The 18,574-nt window shown below is 37.6% G+C and overlaps 1 protein-coding gene across 2 annotated transcripts in view; it reads left to right on the forward strand.

Moving 5' to 3' along the window:
• The first annotated feature begins 532 nt into the window (after nt 1–532).
• Nucleotides 533–18,574, forward strand: part of GPR155 (G protein-coupled receptor 155) — a 28,779-nt gene continuing 10,737 nt past the window's right edge. Inside the window, exons 1-10 of one of the 2 annotated variants that reach the window (XM_005152594.4) lie at nt 533–1,115; nt 4,805–5,310; nt 9,493–9,892; nt 11,236–11,401; nt 12,650–12,805; nt 13,861–13,944; nt 15,258–15,378; nt 16,704–16,788; nt 16,869–16,959; nt 18,003–18,276. In XM_005152594.4, the coding sequence (XP_005152651.2) occupies nt 4,851–5,310; nt 9,493–9,892; nt 11,236–11,401; nt 12,650–12,805; nt 13,861–13,944; nt 15,258–15,378; nt 16,704–16,788; nt 16,869–16,959; nt 18,003–18,276 (1,837 nt within the window). In that variant the 5' untranslated portion in view covers nt 533–1,115; nt 4,805–4,850. Of the gene's footprint in view, nt 1,116–1,454; nt 1,482–4,804; nt 5,311–9,492; nt 9,893–11,235; nt 11,402–12,649; nt 12,806–13,860; nt 13,945–15,257; nt 15,379–16,703; nt 16,789–16,868; nt 16,960–18,002; nt 18,277–18,574 lie in introns of those variants that run through there. The other variant, XM_031052263.2, reaches the window with a different exon arrangement.

Here is an 18,574-nt window from a genome sequence, read left to right on the forward strand (position 1 = left end):
ACACCTATTGCCATATGTCTGCTACAGTTAACAAGTGAGACAAGCTGGTTTAGGTCAAATAAATGACAGAAGAAAGTATACAATAGACACAACTTCACACGCTTTCTCTTTGTGGCAGCAGTATCTGGCTTAGTTTCTAGCAAACGGGCAGCGTGAACTACTGTCTCCTCAACCGCATTACAAACGGGAAGCCATGAGAAAGCTGTATCTTAGTTTTTACTGGTGCAATAATTGACTTGCTACCAGCCTTGGGGACCCGATGCCATGTGGCAAACATGGCGTTTTGGTTTTAAGTACTCTTAACTGCTAAAACAGTTTGAATTAGCGTACAAAGTGCAGTGCTGAGGGCTGCCCCTCAGGCAGGAAGGCTGGGGGCCAGCCCCGCTATCGGCCCGTGTCCAGCCGAGGGCGGTAGCCCTGACTCGGGCAGATAAATGGGGGTGAGCCCCACACTGGCCTCAGCCGGATTCGGGGACTGTGTTTTGCCCCAGTGGTGTGACTGCAGGTTCTGCCCCCGCTCTCTTTTTCCCCCACTGGGAGGCAGCGCCTCGCCACCGGACCGGGCCCTGAGCTCGGCTGAGGGCAGGTGGCAGCAGGGAGCTTGGTCTGCTTCGCGAAGCAGCCGCAGGAGGCAGGAGCTTGCTCCACTCGTGTCCGGGAAGGCAGCACCTGAGAGGGGGAGCAGCCCTCGGGTAAAGGCCGCAGCGGGGTCACGCCGAACCGGGGCCGTGGAGAGCTTGGCCCGGCGGCCGAGGGGGCTTGCCGCGCGCCGCCGCCATCTTGCGGCTGACTCCTCTCCCTTCGCCGGCGGACGCCGCGCAGCCCTGTGCCCCGGCCCACCCGCAGCCCACCCGCGGGCCCTGCTCTGGGCCGGCCCGGGCCTGCCCTCCGGAGCGCTCAGCGAGCGGCGGGAGGCGGTGCGAGACAGACATTCAGTCCCCGGCCCCACCGGCTGCGAGTGCCGGCTGGCGGGGCGGGGCAGGCCGGGCCGGGCCGGCCCTCCCCTCCTGGGCCGCGGTACCGGCGGGGTCGGCCTTGGACAGGCTCTCACCTTGGTAGAGTACAAATCCTCTACATGTGCCCCTGTGCCAAGGCGCCTTCCAAAAGCTAAGTAGGTAAGTTACCCTCTCCTTCCCCCGACTTCTGGCTTTATTTTCTAAAGAGACAGCTGTCACACAGAGCTGTGCTGTTATTTTTTATCTGGGATGTTTCTGACTGAAAATGCTGTGTGCTTTTAGCTGGAGTGACCATGGAAAGGAGGGCAGTGATGGGCAGGAAAGGGGTAGGTATTAGGCATTGGTTTTGTTGTGGCTTTCTTGCTGTAAGTCAAACGATGTTTCATCCCTATTTGGCAAGTGGGGTAAGTGAAGAGCTTTTAAAGGGGTGCTGACAATAATCTGTCTTTTGGAAAACGTTTTGCTGTTTGCTTCACAAGTATGTATTTATGTGTTGGCAAGCCCTAAGATGAGCCTAATTGAAAGGTATGGTTTATGTTTGTTTTGGTTTGGGTTTTTTTGCTTTGGTGTATTGCGTTGTTGGCAACTGTTGCAAATTTTGGTGTAGATTTAACTGTTGCCATTGCAAGCTCTGGCAGCCCTGTGCTCAGGGGAGGCCTCAACTTCCTAGGGCTTCCTGTGAACGTAGCTTCCCGCGCCTCTCTGCTGCACAGGTGCTGTCTGTAATCGCAGCATAGAAAACCAAAGTGAAAAAGGAAATGTGGTTTTGAAATACAAGTGTTCAGAAACACCAAAGTCTGATTATTTCTTGTGATATTGTCTGAATTTCAAGCTATGAGTGGCCCACTTCTTGGAATAATTGCTGTTATGATCTTGTCCTCCATTTGCTTTCTTAGACCAGTAAAGGAAAAGTAAAAATTGTGGTTAACTTGCAAGAATAGGAATTGCGTGAATTACTTCTTCCCACATAATTTTATCATTGTAGCTCTCCAAAGTTGCTTCTTCTTTGACTTATTGTATAAACTCTTACATGAAAATGCATATGGAACATTCTCTCATCTGCACTGAGGATAAGGTGTTAGAACTGCCAGAATGTGAACTCTTCCTGCCCCATTCCACTTTCAGCCTTCTGAATAGAATAATGTGTCATGCTGAGGATGTTTCTATGTTGCATTACAGTAGAAAACGAGGTCACGTTGTGGGATATAATTTATGAACAATATGCACAGCCTTGCCAGTGTGACAGTAATTATCCTGAGAGTGAGTATCAGCTGAAAATTTGAGAGTGAGAGACCAGAGAGAAGATGAACATTGAGGTTATCTCTTCTATTCTCTTATACTGTCTTTGACTTTCATTAAAAAAGAAGACAAAAGGGATTTTCCTGCTGGAAAAGGAGATGACTTCTCTATTTTGGTGTTTGGAGAGGAACCTGATGTTGCTTAACTCACAGCTGATGGAGTTTCTGGTCTGGTGAATTTTAACACTTTACAAATATTGACAGCCTACAAGAGAAGTGGGCAAATATCAGTGCTCCAGTTTGTTTCAAAGGAATAGTAAACTGCACTTTTTCCTTGCTCTCTGTCTATTGTTGATCTTCATACCAGGCTTCCTCTCGTGGTGGCTGTGCTATCCCTTACAACTGCAAGCTGACAGTCTGCTGCAAGGAGCTATGTTTGACACAGGAATAGCACTGGCTTATCTGCTGTTGACTAAAAGCTTTGTCTTTATTGGCCTGCAGTTCCCAACAATGCATCTATAGCTGAGTTTTCAAGGATTTGAATCTCAAGCCTCAGTCCCTGAAGGGGTAACCACAAATCATATGCCCTATGGAGTCAAAGCTAAGCGTTTTCCTTTGGAATTGTATTATATTTCCTTACTTTAGTGTCATTTGACTAGCTAATTTCTTACATTTATTGTAAGAACAGGTGAATTTCTATGTAGAATATATAACGGTTTGGTCTTGCATCAGATAAATATTTTTTATTTCATTAAGAACTGAAAATTGAGGGCATTTTGCTTAAATATGATGCTAGTTTGAGTGAAGCCCCAGGTATGATGAGGTTGGATGTTAAATCTGCAATTAGTTGTTACATAATCTGACAACAGTTATGTAAATGCATGTGTCCTATAGAGCAAAAGGGGCTGAGAGGTGTATTTTCTATGTTAAGCAGCACACTGTGCAAGAGCTTTCTTTTCTGGAAAATACCCACTGCTCTGCAACAGATAGTTACCTGTGAATGTATTAGGATGCACGCATCTCTGGAGCTGAAAAGATGATTCATGCTTAAAGCCCTCTGAGCAGCTTTTACTGTAATGCAGTTTCTCTTTTGAAACTCATGTATGTGGTTCACCAAAAATTACATTTGACTGACTTTATGGGGTCCCTTGTAATGAAATTCAAGGTGAAGATAGCCTGAAGGAGGGCTGCAGGGGTACCTGTGGCATTTCACAGAAGATAGTTGTAGGACGTGTGGGTGTATATCCATGTCAGTTTTGATGTAGTGAGGAAGATGCAGGATTTAGCATGTGCTACTGACTGATACAACTCAAGAGTCACTCTTCTCCGTATTTATTTAAGTAATGAATTATAAAATGGGAACAAGGGTACTTCTATATTTTGTAGTGGTTTTATGAGGAAGGATAATAATTTTAATACAGAGGGAAGAGAGGTGTTTAATTTAGGTGCAGCTTTGGTTTAAAAGTATGGGTTTGTGTAGCAAAGAATTAGGGAGGCAAAAGAGGAACAAGGAGCCCTATCAGCACCTACAGAAATTTAGATGGACCCTCCTGTGTAAATGTAAGTAGAGATGGGAGGATAGTTAAGAACTGCTGTAGTTACAGAAGATATGGGAAAGGCAAAATACCAGTATGAGAATTATTATGATAAAGGTGTATGACTGTCACAAAGGATGAAGATGGAACACCAATGCTGAGAGTTCAAGAAGATTTTGGCCTCTTAGCACTCTGATAAGTGTTATTTCAAGGGTAAAACCTGGATTTAAATAGGATCTAAAGATGGAGGTGAAGGAAGCCTCTTGACCACACGTAAAGCTGGGTGCATGGAAGCAGAGGTGAACAGCAATAGTTAAACAGAGGTCAAGGATAGGATTTTAATATTGGGAGTTTAAAGTGTATTTTTATTGTGAAGGAAAAAGGATCAAGTAAGACATGGTTTAAGGAGGACCTGAGATAAGATATCCTGGGGCAAACAAAAGGAGTTATAAAACTAAAAAATTGATAATTGAAAGCAAAGAGTATAAGAGAATTGTAGTTCAGAGCTGACAGTAAGCTGAGTGGGTAAGAATGTTTACAAGTTGCTGACGAATACGTAGAGTCTTGTGCTTTTTTGTTAGCAAGTTAATTAGGCTAACTAACTAATGGCAGTCCAGAAAAGCAAAGAATATGCAGTAAGAATTAGCAATTACTGTTTTCTGAAACAATGACTGGAAAAATGCTGAAGGACTGTAATTTATTCAAAATGGTTTTTAGGTCCTAGAATAAAAAATTAAAAAGTCCTTGTTTATCTCCCTTATTTCCAACAGATTTTCTTTTCGAGTGTCCAGTCTGTTTAGTTTTAATATTTCACTGTTACCCTTGAATTTCATTGGGGATTTTTAGCGTCTATCAATTGTCTTGTTGAATTGTGTGGAGTTGTGAGAAGATGTGTAAAGATCACATGTGTATGGAGTCTGTTTTCAGTATTCATCTTTCTCAGAGTTGTTGCTTTGCCTCATTATTTATTTGTAATGCACTTGTAAGTGTAAACTCTTCTGACAGCAAGCTTAATACTGTAAATATTCACAAGCACAGTTTTGGAAGTTAATATAAACTTTTGTTTCTTTTACAGATGAGATCATTTCATACTCTCTTTGTGGAAGAGGTGGCGAAAGGAAATGGATAGCTATTCAGACTTCGATGCAGAGAACCTCTCAACTATAGCTAATATGTCTATTTCTTTGCCTGGACAAATCGGACTCAATGCCACCAGCGATACTCCTTCTATGTCAATAAGTAGGCTTTTCCCAGCCCTGTTAGAATGCTTTGGAATAATTCTTTGTGGCTACATAGCTGGAAGAGCCAACATCATCACATCAACTCAGGCCAAAGGACTGGGAAATTTTGTGTCCCGTTTTGCACTCCCAGCTCTATTGTTCAAAAACATGGTGGTACTTAACTTTTCCAATGTGCATTGGTCCTTCCTGTACAGTATTTTAATTGCCAAAGCTGCTGTGTTTTTCTTAGTCTGTGTTTTAACATTGTTGGTAGCCAGTCCTGAGAATCGATTTAGCAAAGCAGGTTTGTTCCCTATTTTTGCTACACAAAGCAATGACTTTGCACTGGGATATCCAATAGGTAAGTATGCTTTCTTCTTTAAAATTATTTGTCAGTATATTAGACATGTTCACTTTTATTTTTCCATAATTTGAAATTAACAACAGAAGTTATGGGCTGTCAAAGCCATTTCTCAAGTCACGTTTCTTGATTTCAGACCATGTACTTTTTAGTAAGGGAAGAAAACTGTTTATATAAATCATACAGAATTTAAATCAATCCAACTACTGTTGTCTGTATGATCTTGTCATGTTAAAGTAAATCAGATTAAAAAGTAAAATAAAATTATTTTGAGTATAATTTCAAAATTGGTATAAATTACCTTGCACTTGCTTCAGGCAATTCTCCTTATGGGTAATTGCCAGAGTTTCCCTCAAGACCAAAATTCCTTGCTTTGCAAAGTATGACCCTGTACCTCTGGCCTCTGAAACAGCCATAGCATGGGGTTTTTCTACTGGTTGGCATTAGCTCTTAGTGTAGCTCAAAGGAAATATCTAACCATAATTTGGTGTTTACTTGTTGTGGGGTGTGTGTCAGACATTAAATCTGTTCAAAAGAAACTTCTGATTTTTGTGAGCTTAACATAATTTATGCAGCCAGTCATGTTTTGTCCCTTAATCTTTCTTCTATTCTAGACAGTAGACATGCTTTAGGATATAGACTTGGAAGAAGTTAGTCTTTTAAAAGCAAAATTGCTACATGATTTATGCTAACTTGCCGTGGGTCCCAGATCAGAATTTTAGGCATCTGTGATGCCATTCTCGACATATGGAACTAACTACTATTCCACTGGAGCTGAAAAACAAAAAAAAACCCAGAAGACAGAGGGGCATTCGGTGTGTAACTTGTATAGCTGTGTATTCATGTAAGCCTATACTCTGAATTCCAAGCAGTGTTATTTATTTTGCTTTTATAAGTTTTCTTAATGGTATGTTAACGTGATTTTAGCCATGTATATTGTGATACTGGAGTTATAAGAGATCCAGAGTTATAGCAAGTTTCTCCCACCTGCTACTTGTCTGAATTGCAGAGTTTTTTACCTGCCTGGGAGGCTCTGTTGTGCCAATGTAGTTTTCAGTGCTGCCTCTTCTCAGGCTTCCCATGTGGCTGGTGGATAATCAAGGCTAAAAACAAAAAAAGAAATCAAGTTTTTTCTAGCAAAGTAAAAAGCAAGATACTTGATCACAGAATTGAAAAACAGTTACAAAAGGGAATCTTTAACGTGCAGTTCATGAATATACATAACAACAAATAACTCCATATTTTGGATTACTTGAGCAGTTGGCAGTTTCTTTCTCCCTGTTCCAGGGCAGCGTGCTCAGGAGAATCTTCAGTCTTTCTTAATCTCTTCAAATCTGCTGGATATGTATAAGATACAGACAAACGCAATTGCAAACTTTTTCTTACTTAGATTGTATCCTTCTAGTTAAAGCATTCTTCCTAGTTTGAATGACTTTCTTGTCAGGCTACGTTTTTCTTCAAGTATTTCATGATTTATAAGATATGATTAATATTTTTTCTCTTTGCAGTGTAGCCAAATTCACAACATTTAGCAAATTCAGAGCTTTACAGTAATACTTAACCCTTAAGCCCTACAGTGTTCATGTTATTTATTTCTTGAGTTGCTTATTTCCTTTCCTGTTTCTTCTCTTCTCCCATCCCCAAACTTTCAGCAGTGTTTGGTTTGTGTTGTCACCTGTGCAAACCTCTTACTGTTAGTGTCTTCTCTGAAATGGTTGCAGGACCAGCAACAAAGAATGCCCTGCTTATTCCTTTTATATATGGTGATAAGTAGTGCTTTGAGCAAAACCTGATCTTTTAGTGGAAATGTTTTTTAAAGGCAGCCTCAGTTGAAATTTGTAAAGGAAAGCAATCGGTATTGACAAATCTGTGTATTATGATAACACTATTTAAAAAGGCAATTTGAACTCTTAAATAACATCCTGCATTTTCATACCAGGTAATTTTTCTAATAACTTTTGTGCTATCTTTTTTGCTGCTTAACAAATCATTGTTAAAACAGTTCTAATCTACAAAGTGATGTTGGGGTGAAAACCAACTGTCACAGAAACTTGCTAGCATCCCACCCCCATGCAGACAGAATTATTGTGATAGAAAGCTTTGTCTGTTTGGTGTTTTTTTTTATTACTGGATGAGATGATACAACTCTGACAGAGCAACTCTCGTGCTATAATGTTATAGCACAGGTGTAGCGGAAGTGTTGTGTGGATGATGATTCAGCTACCATAACTTTAATGGTGCTAATTGTATTAAGCAGGAACAACTAGTGTGTGATTTATATGTAATTTTGAGCAGGTGGGATGGGAAGAAATGATTTTTCAAGTACTAAAGCATCTTTTTGTTTTTGTTGCAATCAGCAATTCATTAAAATAAAAAGGTTTTTTTCATCTGAGATATCTGTGGATAATTTTTACTCTTTTAATGATTCCCACTGACTCAGTGATTTGCATTGTTTCCACTTTTCCTACCCAGGAAAATGCATTGTGACTTCATAGGCCAGTCAGTTAAAGTAATTGCAGGCTTTAAACATTGTGTTAGTATACAGTTAAACTTTGCCAAAACAAAGTAATGATTTATTCAATATTTTACTTGGGCATTATTTACATGTGACTTACATTGAGTTGTACGTGACTGAAATGGGCATTCTATATAAAGCAGCATAAAAACATTACTTTGAGGTTTTAGAAAAAAAATTTACTTAGATAAAAAAGTGTCCAGCATATTTAATGTGGGTTTATCTATCAGAATATATGTAGTGTTAAACTGCCTTGTTAAATGCAGTAACTAACTGCAAATGTCATAGTTCTGCTCAGCAGGATTGTTCAGGATTTTAGGTAGCTGTCATATACATACTTGAATCATGTAAGAGGAAAAACACCTTCAGTGTCTTTTCTTACATACTGAAAATCAACCGATTGGGAATGTCAAGTTTATTCAATCAAAGGAGGAGACTGTTTATAGTTAAGTGCTGATTTAGCAGATGCTTAAATGATATGAAGGTATCATTTTGGATTTTGAAAAACATAGTCATGAGAGAAAACTTCAAAAAAAAGAGAACAGGTTTAGTATACAGGGAAATGAAAATACCTGCAACAGTTGACTGCTTAGTGCTGTTACACTTTATTTAGTACTTTGGGTCCCAAGTTAGCCCACAGAAAGGTCTAGTAGTTGTATTTATTCAGTAGTACTTCCCTTTTTAAAAATAAATATTCTTTGTAGTACAGGTAGAATTGCATCTGCATATTTAGATACTTCTGCCTGGGGAAGAATGTGTTTGTCAAACTCGGGTAGGAAAAACTGAAATGGGAAGCAACACTTTGCATATTTCTGAAAATTATTGGTAGTAATAACATTATACAGCAGGTAAAAGATCAAATCCTCCTTTAAAAACATTGTTAAGTTTTTTTTTTTTTATTCACCCTAGAATAGAATCATCTTGTATATCTTTCCAGAGTCTTCTCATGATATTTTGAAGTGCTGTTAATACAGACTTGAAATAGGAAGAATTCTGCCTTGACTCAGAAGTATGCAGTAGCAATGAAAACAAATGCTCCCGATTTAAAGTTGCTTGAGGGATCAGAATGACAGCTACAACTCTTGTCCCAGAGAATGAACTAATAATTATGTGAGAATGTATCTTTTATTTGGTAGTGAATCAATGTAGAAAGATCACACTTGACTTACCCACTGAAAACTGATTAAATTTCAGAGATGTGAGACTCCCCTAAGATAAGACACAACTTGTGTCCTGCAAAGATGCATTTCATTTTGCACAACTCTCATGTGTAGAGGGAGGAAAAGCAATTCAGAAATAAACAGTAAAACTCCTGTGCTTTTGGTTTTTTCAGTTTTTTTTTAGCATTTGGTATGACTCAGAGGGTGCAGGGGTTTGTTATATTATTTCTTTTTTTCTGTACATGTTGAATATTCATAGAATCATTAAATAGTGGGATAGTTAATATTTGATCTTTAATATGTTTATAAGATGACAGTGCCTAATGGTAACTGGATATAATTCTCTCACTTCATCATCTTAATATTGGTTATAAATGCAGTTACTTCTGAAGAATAGTGAATTTTTTTTTCTTTAGTTTTTAGGCAGCAAAATTTCATTTCAAATAAAATGTGTTTTTTTTGTACAGAAATGTTATCACTCATCACTTTTAATTTCCTGTCTTCTAGTTGAAGCTTTATATCAAACCACATACCCAGAATATCTCCAGTACATTTACCTAGTGGCTCCAATATCTCTTATGATGCTAAACCCTCTGGGGTTTATCCTCTGTGAAATCCAGAAGTGGAGGAATAATCGCACTGTGTCACACAGCAAAATCAAAATAGTGGGCCTAGCACTCCTGCGAGTTTTGCAGAATCCAATTGTGTTCATGGTCTTCATAGGAATTGCCTCAAACTTTATTCTTGGCCAGAAAATTCCCGAATACCTTGAAAACTTCCTTGATGGACTGGGCAGTTCATTTTCTGGCTCTGCACTTTTTTACCTTGGATTAACTATGGTGGGACAAACAAAAAAACTGACAAAGGGTATGTTTGTTGCACTGATCCTTCTCATCACAGCTAAACTGTAAGTTTGAGTTATGTACTTTTGTAATTTTGTTCTCTAGATGTTTAAGCTCTGAATATAGGGGCCAAATAGCTTTTCTTTCAAAATTGTTTTACTGATAGAATGTTTCACTTCCAGTTTTTTGGGTGGGTGCTTCCCAGATTCTTTGATGGTATACAACTGTTAACTTATCAAGGAAATTTAGCAGACCACAAACCACTTGTCAGGCTCTGCAGAGAAAAATCATCAGGGGTGCTGTGGCTTCATGGACTGCCTGCAGACCATCTGTCACCAATTGGGTGTTTGGAGTTTTACTAGCTTAAATTTCTAGCTTGATTTAAAATTTACTAGGTAAATAGTTAGACAAGGGTGAGTTTAAGTGTTATTTGGTTAGTGTTTGTATTTTCTTTGGATTACACAATACATCTCTAAATTATTTCCTTGTTTTGTCTGTAAGTCTTTGAAGCAGCTATATTGAAACAGCTTAAAACCAGTCACATTACACTTGAACTGTCTGGCTTTTAAGCATGAATAAATGACAACTTATATTTAGAACTTATGCCATCATTATTTTCCCTTGACTATATCTCAGTTACTGGTGAGCTAAATATTTTATTTGCTGCAGAGCTACAATTAACATAACAGAACAATTGTCTGGTGGTTAAGTTTATATTGTAAAATTTGAAAGTGCATTTGACTATCGGTACAACTAAGTAGCAAACTCAAAGACCTTGTTTGCAAACCAGCTCAACAGCAAATTTTGTAAGAACATGAAAAAAAAAGTTTTTTAATATTGCCACTTTGCTTTACTGGTGAGTTTATGTAATTAGCTGTGTAAGGCTTACACAGTGAGTCTGTGTGAGATCTGGGGTATTGCTAGAGCAAAACAAAACAGCATTGATGTAGAGTTTTGTTGCTGGCCAAATCTTCGCCCTTGTTATTTGACAGCTTGCAGAAAGGTGGTGTGAGTTTCAAAGCTGTTGATTGCTTATAGCTACTACTACTTTAACAGTTGAAAAAGGAGGGTTTTTTAATATTTTACCCTTCCAAATCTGAGTTTTATGCAAAGAACGTGTCTGCACAATCAGAGAATGTGCTCATAACCCAGAGTTTGTTGTCATTTTTACTGTGATGGGGTTTTTTGTTTTGTTTTGGTGTAACTTGTGGCATAAAACTTTTAATCAACTGGTAAATGTTGTGGTAACTGAAGGCAATCATTCAAAGCCATGTCAGTATTTTGCTTCTGATAAATACTATTCAAACAAACCTTAAATTTTCTTTTGTTTCATTTTCTGAGTAAAAAGTCTATTGCTATGACTTGAGTAATTATTTTTTTTAATTACTTTTTTTCCATCTCTTTTCAGACTTATGATGCCATTTCTCTGTAGAGAAATGGTGGAACTCTTGGACAAGAGTGACAGCATAGTCAACCACACCAGTTTATCAAACTATGCATTTCTTTATGGAGTTTTTCCAGCAGCACCTGGTGTTGCGATATTCGCAAGTCAATTTAATATGGAAGTAGGAATTGTACGTAGTTAAACTTTCCCAAACATTTTACTAGCTTTGAGCTTAACTTTGTTAATGAGACACTTAAATATGAATGATGAATTTGCTTTTCTGTAATATAGATTCCTTAGATTTAATTGTACTCCCTAGATCTTTAATAATCTGAAAAACAATCTATTAAGCAAAGTACTCTTTCTTGATGTCTCAAGTGTCTTGATAGTACACATACATGAATAAGTCGTCACACTTATCTTATTCATGTTTTTATTAGGGAGAACTGGGATAACTTTAAAGATCCTGTAACTTTCTTTTGTTTGGTCTTGTTTTGTTTCCTTATCTTGAAGCTACTGTTTTTGTAGAGAAAAAAAAAGGTACTATGTTACTGACTTCATTAAGAACAGTGTTAGCTTAATGCTGAAAAATTATGATAGAATTTATGCTTTAATTTATTCTGTTGTGGTACCTTTCAGTTAAATCTTGCAATGCAAATACATTTTTCTTTTTAATAGTAAAGAGTATCAATCTTCAACTTAAAATACAAATTTTATAACTGTTTCCTTTCTACGAGTTGAAGTGATATTGAAATATTCTTGTTGACTTTCACTGGTTTTAATGTTGCCTATTTTTGGTTTGTTTAGTTGGGTTTTTGTTGTGGTGGGTTTCTTTTTTGTTGTTTTATTGTTTTTTTAAGAAAAAGGGAAAAAAAAGGCTAAAAGTAAACTTTACAAGATAGAATTTTGCACCCAGCACACTCAGAAATTCTCTTTAAAAATGGGATCTTGAATATGAGTAACAACTTATACTTCCATACTGTGCAAATTCTAGAAAATAAAGACAATGAGAAGCCAAAATAGAAATCACTTAGATGTAAATATATGGCTTATTCTCATGAATTGGTGCACATCAGTATTTGCATAACTACATGTTTTCTCATTTATTTGCAATGTAAATTCTGCATCTGAAGTAAATTGTGACATTGTAAATCCACCTCTAGACTGTAGTCATGAGAATATTTGACACTCATGAAAAAGCTCTGTGAGAATTTGCAGTATGGAGCTCTCTATTGCTAATATTTCAGGAGCTTGTTAAAGTGTTTAGTTTAACCGTATATATAAAATGGATACTTTCTAGCTCAAATTCTAAATCAGTGATTTGTTGAAGTTCTCTGTATGTTTAATTCAAAGGTTTAATTTTGGCAGTAATTGTATTCCTGGAAGCAAGTCGTTTAGTTTGAGATTAAAATAACTCTGTTCTTATTTCTGTTTTCAGATTACCTCAGGCATGGTAATAAGCACTTTTGTGTCTGCACCTATTATGTATGTTTCTGCATGGCTGTTGACCATACCATCTATGGACCCCAACCCACTGGCATCTGCTCTCCAAAATGTTAGCTTTGACATAAGTATTGTCAGCCTCATTTCTCTGGTAGGTGTTGATGAAGTGAAATACAAAAGCATGCTGTCATGGCAGGGTAGCATTAGTACACAAGCAGTAAATTGAGTCATGAGACTCATATTCTCATCTTATCCTGTTGCAGAAGAATGAGGAAGGAGTTAAAAACCTTTTTAATTTAGCAATGGGTCAGCTGGAAAGCTGCACTGTAAAAGAAGGAGGGTAAGTGAAAGGAGCACCAGTGCAGGGCTTAGGAGTTTGTCCTTTATGGTTTGGGGTTTTTTTTTAAATAACAGGGTGTGGGAGAAGAGCAGTACTAGGTTTCACCACAGGGAATAATTACATCAGGCCATGTGAGGTGCTTGGATATCACAGTAATGGAGGCTGTATACAAATTTCAGCTCCAGAAACATCACTGGGTGTTTATTCAATGAAATATTAATGAAAATGTTTAACTTAGAAGTTTTAATTTTACTTTACTGATTTCCTTTCTAGAAATACTTTGCTTTAAAAGTGGGATGATAATCCAGAAATCTGATGTGAATTGTCCTTTGGTTTGTAGGCAGTACAGATAGGGTGTTTATTTTGTTTGCTTTTTTTAAATAAAAACATCTGTGTTGGAGGGAGTTGGAATTTTCTCAAGGTATTGTCTCACTGAAGTCCTCTTGTCTTGGAACTGTGCCTCGAAGGAAGCCACAAGTGAGCACTACCTCCTGCTGTCATGGGTCCTCTTAGGAGATTCAGGGGAGGGTGAGGAATTTTAAGTTCTAAATTGCCAGGCTTCACTGTGATCATTTATGTCCTGAGGAATGACCAGGCTTTTACACACTTCAGGCAGGTTCTTGGTGCTTTGTGGGAATACTTCACCACCATGAGAACACCATGATGCATTGCTTCGTCTGGCTGTAGTTGCTTAGGCATAGGGACTGGCAGCAGATGCTGTAGAGCTGACTACAGCCATCCTGTTGCTAAGAAACTTTTGAAGAAGATTTGTTGTATATTTAAGTTCACCACAGCCTGACAGAATACTTATCTTGTTTTTTTGGGGTTTTTAGTCTTAAATTATTTTTTTTTCTTGAATGTTACAGATGTGGTCTCTTATTGTTGTTCTTCTGAGTAAGAAATACAAACAGCTTCCTCATATGATTACAACAAATCTACTTGTTGCTCAGGTCAGTAGTAAGAAGAATGCTGTTAGTTTTTTAACAGTCTCTTTTAATTAAAAGAGTTTTGGTTTTTTAAATGTCTTACTTTGATACCTTTGTAGCCATCTGTGGAGGGCAGGGGAGTCTGATGTGTGACTTGTCTAAACAATTTCTGTGCCTTAAAATATACCCTTGAAGAAAATGATAGCTGATGTTGGAAGCGTGGCTCTCAAGCAGAGCAATAAGCAGTCAGAATGGAGAGCAGTTTCGGAAATACATTTTTATTTACTGCCTAAGACTGTTGAGTGCACTTCTGTACTGATTTATGCCAATCTGAAGTTAGCAATGCCAGGAGCTGCAGCAGTGTGTGTTTGACTCTATGGTGACCTGATTCAAGGAACTAAACAGGAAACTTATCCCCCTGCTGGTTTAGATCCCAGAAGCAGCTTCCTGAAGGATCGGAGAGAGAGGTGCCAGTGCTGATGTAAGGAAGGGGTGTGGGAATGTGTAGCTTGTGGCTAGGGAAGGGCAAAACCAAATAGCTCTGGATTAATTTTAATTGTTATTTAAACTGAGAAAAAAATGGAGTGTACATGTTCCTTCTTCCCTTAAAGTCAAGTGCACAACTGCTGTTAAATTCAGTGAGTGCAGCCTGTACTTGTAATATGTGTGTGGTAGTGCTTTTTGAAGTGTTCAGTAGTTTAAACAAATTGTATATATGTGTATATATATACGTATGTAAACTCTGAGGCTGATCATGGAGTCCTTTATTTGAAAAAGAGTCATGTATAAGAGCTGCAGGTATTTCTTGTCTGTAACAGTAAAGATACATTTCATCTTAAAAAAACAAAATTTAACTGTTGTCTTACTGTTTCCATAATATTTCAACCTATCTTCAGATTCCTTCAGTACTAAAACTGTCATATGGCCAGTGCCATTGGGTGAAAACTTGTATAATTCTTGGCTGAACAAATGTCTGGCTGAACAAATATATTCATGTCCAGATTATTTCAGATAAATTGTTTGTACTTAACTAAAATGTAAAGTTTTTGTTATTATAAGATATATAAAGACTATGAGGGTTTTTTTCTGGTTTGCCTTATTTCCAATTTATTTGAGCTATATAACTGCTATCAAAAAAAACCCTCCTGAAAATAGCGTACCGTAGTTGGTGACATATGCGTAATACTGAATTTACTGCTGCAGTGCTTTTTGCTATGAGAAGTGTCCAGTTCATAAAATCACACTCCAGTCAGTCTGGGGGTGGAATTTCAAAGCATATTGTTCAGTTTTTTTGTGCTTTCCCGATCTAAATGATGGCATCTTATCTTTCTTTTCAGTTTATTGCTTGCATTGGAATGGTGGCATGGAATTTCATTGTTAAACAGAAAGACCTTACTGTGCAGATCCTCGTATTTATATTCCTCTACAGCTCACTTTATAGCACCTACCTGTGGACAGGTATGATTTTTCTAGGCAAAACAGGTATTGTAATAAAACATTAATGTTCTGGAATAATTTTATTATATTCTTCAGAGTAATTGTTCTTTTCACTTGTATGTAAATCTACATATATGCATACATGTAAATTGTGCCAAATTAGTGGAACTGGGCTGCTTCAGGCACTGCCTCTGCTACTAGAAGCTTGTATCTGGGTCAGGTCTTGTCTTTGCTAGACACAGCAGCCTTGCTATCTTGTAACAAAAACTAAGCCCTCTCTGGAGGCAGAAGCAATTCTAAATGGTGTGAGTGTGGAGGGTTGCCCTTCAGCTAGTTCAAATTTTATTGGCAGTTTTTAAATGAATGCAGAGTTAAGATTTTAATTATTTAGCATTAGATGGATTTTAAAACTTTGTGCCTCAAAAAAGTAGGAAATACAGAATGAAAGGAAATACCAAAGCAGCTTTAAAGTTTCTTTCACACAGCAATCATAACTTCTAAAAGCATGTGTGTTCTGTAGGTGTAGGTGATTAACAAAAGAATTCCTTGAAATAGGCAGAATTTAAAGCTGCATCAAGAAGCTCAGAGAACTTTATCTGTATAATTAAAAAAGAGACTGACTATTCAGGAAACATATTCCTTTTTTTTTTTTTTTTTTTTTTTTTTTTTTCACCATTCTTGAGTCCAGAAGTCTGTGGTGGTTTTGTGGAGTAACCTGTGTTTGTGTTTAGCTGAAATGGGTAGCTCATGATCAGTACTGACTAACATAACTACTAGCTTTGCTTCAGCATGAAGAATGTTGCTGAGATTCTGAGCTGTGAATAAAATAGGCTGTTCCAGAAGATACTCACATATATAGTTATGTATGTAAATATACATAAAATATTTTGTTACATTTATCAGTGACTTTAGAAAGGACTAGTCAGTTTTTAAAGAAATACTGTAGGCAAATACAACATAATCTGTTGTCTGCTTAAGAGTGCCAGTCCAGAACAACTGCTGTTGATACTTTAAGAAGTTAGTTACTTGTATTTTAAATGTTCTTATGATATCTCTTATACACTTGTGAACCTTTTTAAATATTTAGAAGTGGATGCTTAATATAAAATGTCCTGACATTTCTTCAATGTTACATTATTGATATGATTTGTTTTTTTTTTAAAGTAATAGGTGTTTCTATTTTACTTTCTCAAAATGCAACTAGAAAAGCAATTTTGGACTATTTGAAGGTCTGTCTGAGAAAAATATCTTGGTTATTGAGCAGGTCACATCATAGAGTTTCTAGACTGTATTTATCAATTTCCTTTTTAATAATAAGCAAGGCATTTCTTTTGGTTCTTTTGTAGGTTTTCTATCTTTCTCTTTGTTTCTATTGAGGAAGAGAGAAACAGTAAAGATTCCCATTGGGTTTATTATCATAGCTGGATGGGGGTAAGTTAATTTGGATGTTTCCCTGTAGGATTAGTGGGAGCATGCTGAATATGTTACTTTGTCCTATTTTGCTCTTTCAGAGTCCCAACACTACTGGTGGGAATCTTACTAATTGTTGGTGAACATAACAGCAGTAGTATTGACTCTGCATTTTTCTATGGAAAATATCAGGTATGAATTGAATATGTTCTGTTCTTGTCACTTCAAACTTCTGCCATGTCCAAAACATTATTGAGAAATTGTGTTCTCTATTTCCTTCTTATGTAAGTAGCTTTCAGTTGAAGTACAGGCTTCTGTAATAACAGTATCATTATAGAATGCTTATAGATCGATACAAAAATGTATTTCTGTAATAAACCATTAGGAAGATTTGTTTGAACAGGCGCCTTGATGGTTAGGCAACTATGACTAAGAAAAAAAGGGGGTAGGCTTCCCAAAGAAAGGCTTAGAAGGAGTGGTAGGGAGTTGCAGAGTCCTTTTCCTGGTGACTAATTTGTAGTCTCACTTGATAATTATCTAAAATTGTTAGTATCCAATAGCTAATTAATGGCCTTTGTTCTGTGATAGTGTCTGCATTACCTGTGTGGCAGTAACTGCTTGCACTTCTCTGCACAATCATGGATTGAAATTCCTGAGCATGAACTACTGTTTTTACCAATAAATAGTTCCTCATATCAGAGGATGTAAAGTGCACTAGTGTAGATATTTGCCATGTTTCCCCTCCATCCTATGAATAGAGTCTATGAGTCTCTCTGGATTATTCATACGGCACTTTCACAAGTATTGAATAGTCTCGAGTGGACTCTGAGTATTGGTGGCAGATGTTTAGAAGGAAAGGTTAATTAATATGATGCTCCTCCTTGTCAAAAACATGAAAATTAGCGCTGTGCGAGAGGTTGACAAGAGGACATTCCTCTTTGGAACTAACAGGTACCTTAATAGAACTTAAGCTGGAAACATGATGATGAGGGGATGCTTTTGGATTGCATGGAAATAGGAGTGCCACTAAGAAAAAAAGTTACTCAGACAAGGAAAATTAGTGCTATGTACTGATGGCTCTTTCAGTGCCACAAGATATAAGAGCAGTAAATATAGAAAACTCTTATTTGGATGCATTTCTTAGTACGTTTTTGAAATGGAGAAGTTAGATATATGCACTTATTTTCCTACACACATATATATATTTAAATGTGTTTTACTTGCCTTCTTAACAGATAATTACCACAGCAGGGGTCCTGTTCGTCAGTATATTGATGTCAGGTATCTCACTAATGTGCATGAACAGAAATAGGCAAGAGTCAAGCTATGAGGTATTGAACCCATATTCACCACGTAGCCAAGTAGAGGAGGTTGAAGTGGGAGGGAATGAGGGGAATCGAGCTTCAGCCACTGTGCCTCAGCCTTCTCCAAGTTCTTCTGCACAGGCTTCTCCAGGTTCTTCTGCACAGCCTTCTCCAGGATCTTCTGCACAGCCATCAGCAGCAAGAGGTAGAAAAATAGATTTGCAAAAGAATGCATGACTCAGAATACAATAAACTAGTGTTCCAATTTTGATTCTGGCCTGGGAAAGATGGTTTTTTAGACCTTCAAGTGTTTCACTAGGACACAAATAAATCTAGATATAATAGCCTAAGGATTTAGGTTTATGTTTCTAAGGAAAGTTTGATGGTTATCACTGTAAGGGTGGGGGAAGTTGACAGGAAAGAAACCATGTGTATGGTTTTTATGTAAGTAGTGGTATCTTGATAAGGATGTGATAAATGCAGTCCATGAGGCATCTTAGATT

This window comes from Melopsittacus undulatus, chromosome 8 (assembly GCF_012275295.1).
Source record: "Melopsittacus undulatus isolate bMelUnd1 chromosome 8, bMelUnd1.mat.Z, whole genome shotgun sequence".
In the NCBI taxonomy this organism is placed as follows: Eukaryota; Metazoa; Chordata; class Aves; order Psittaciformes; family Psittaculidae; genus Melopsittacus; species Melopsittacus undulatus.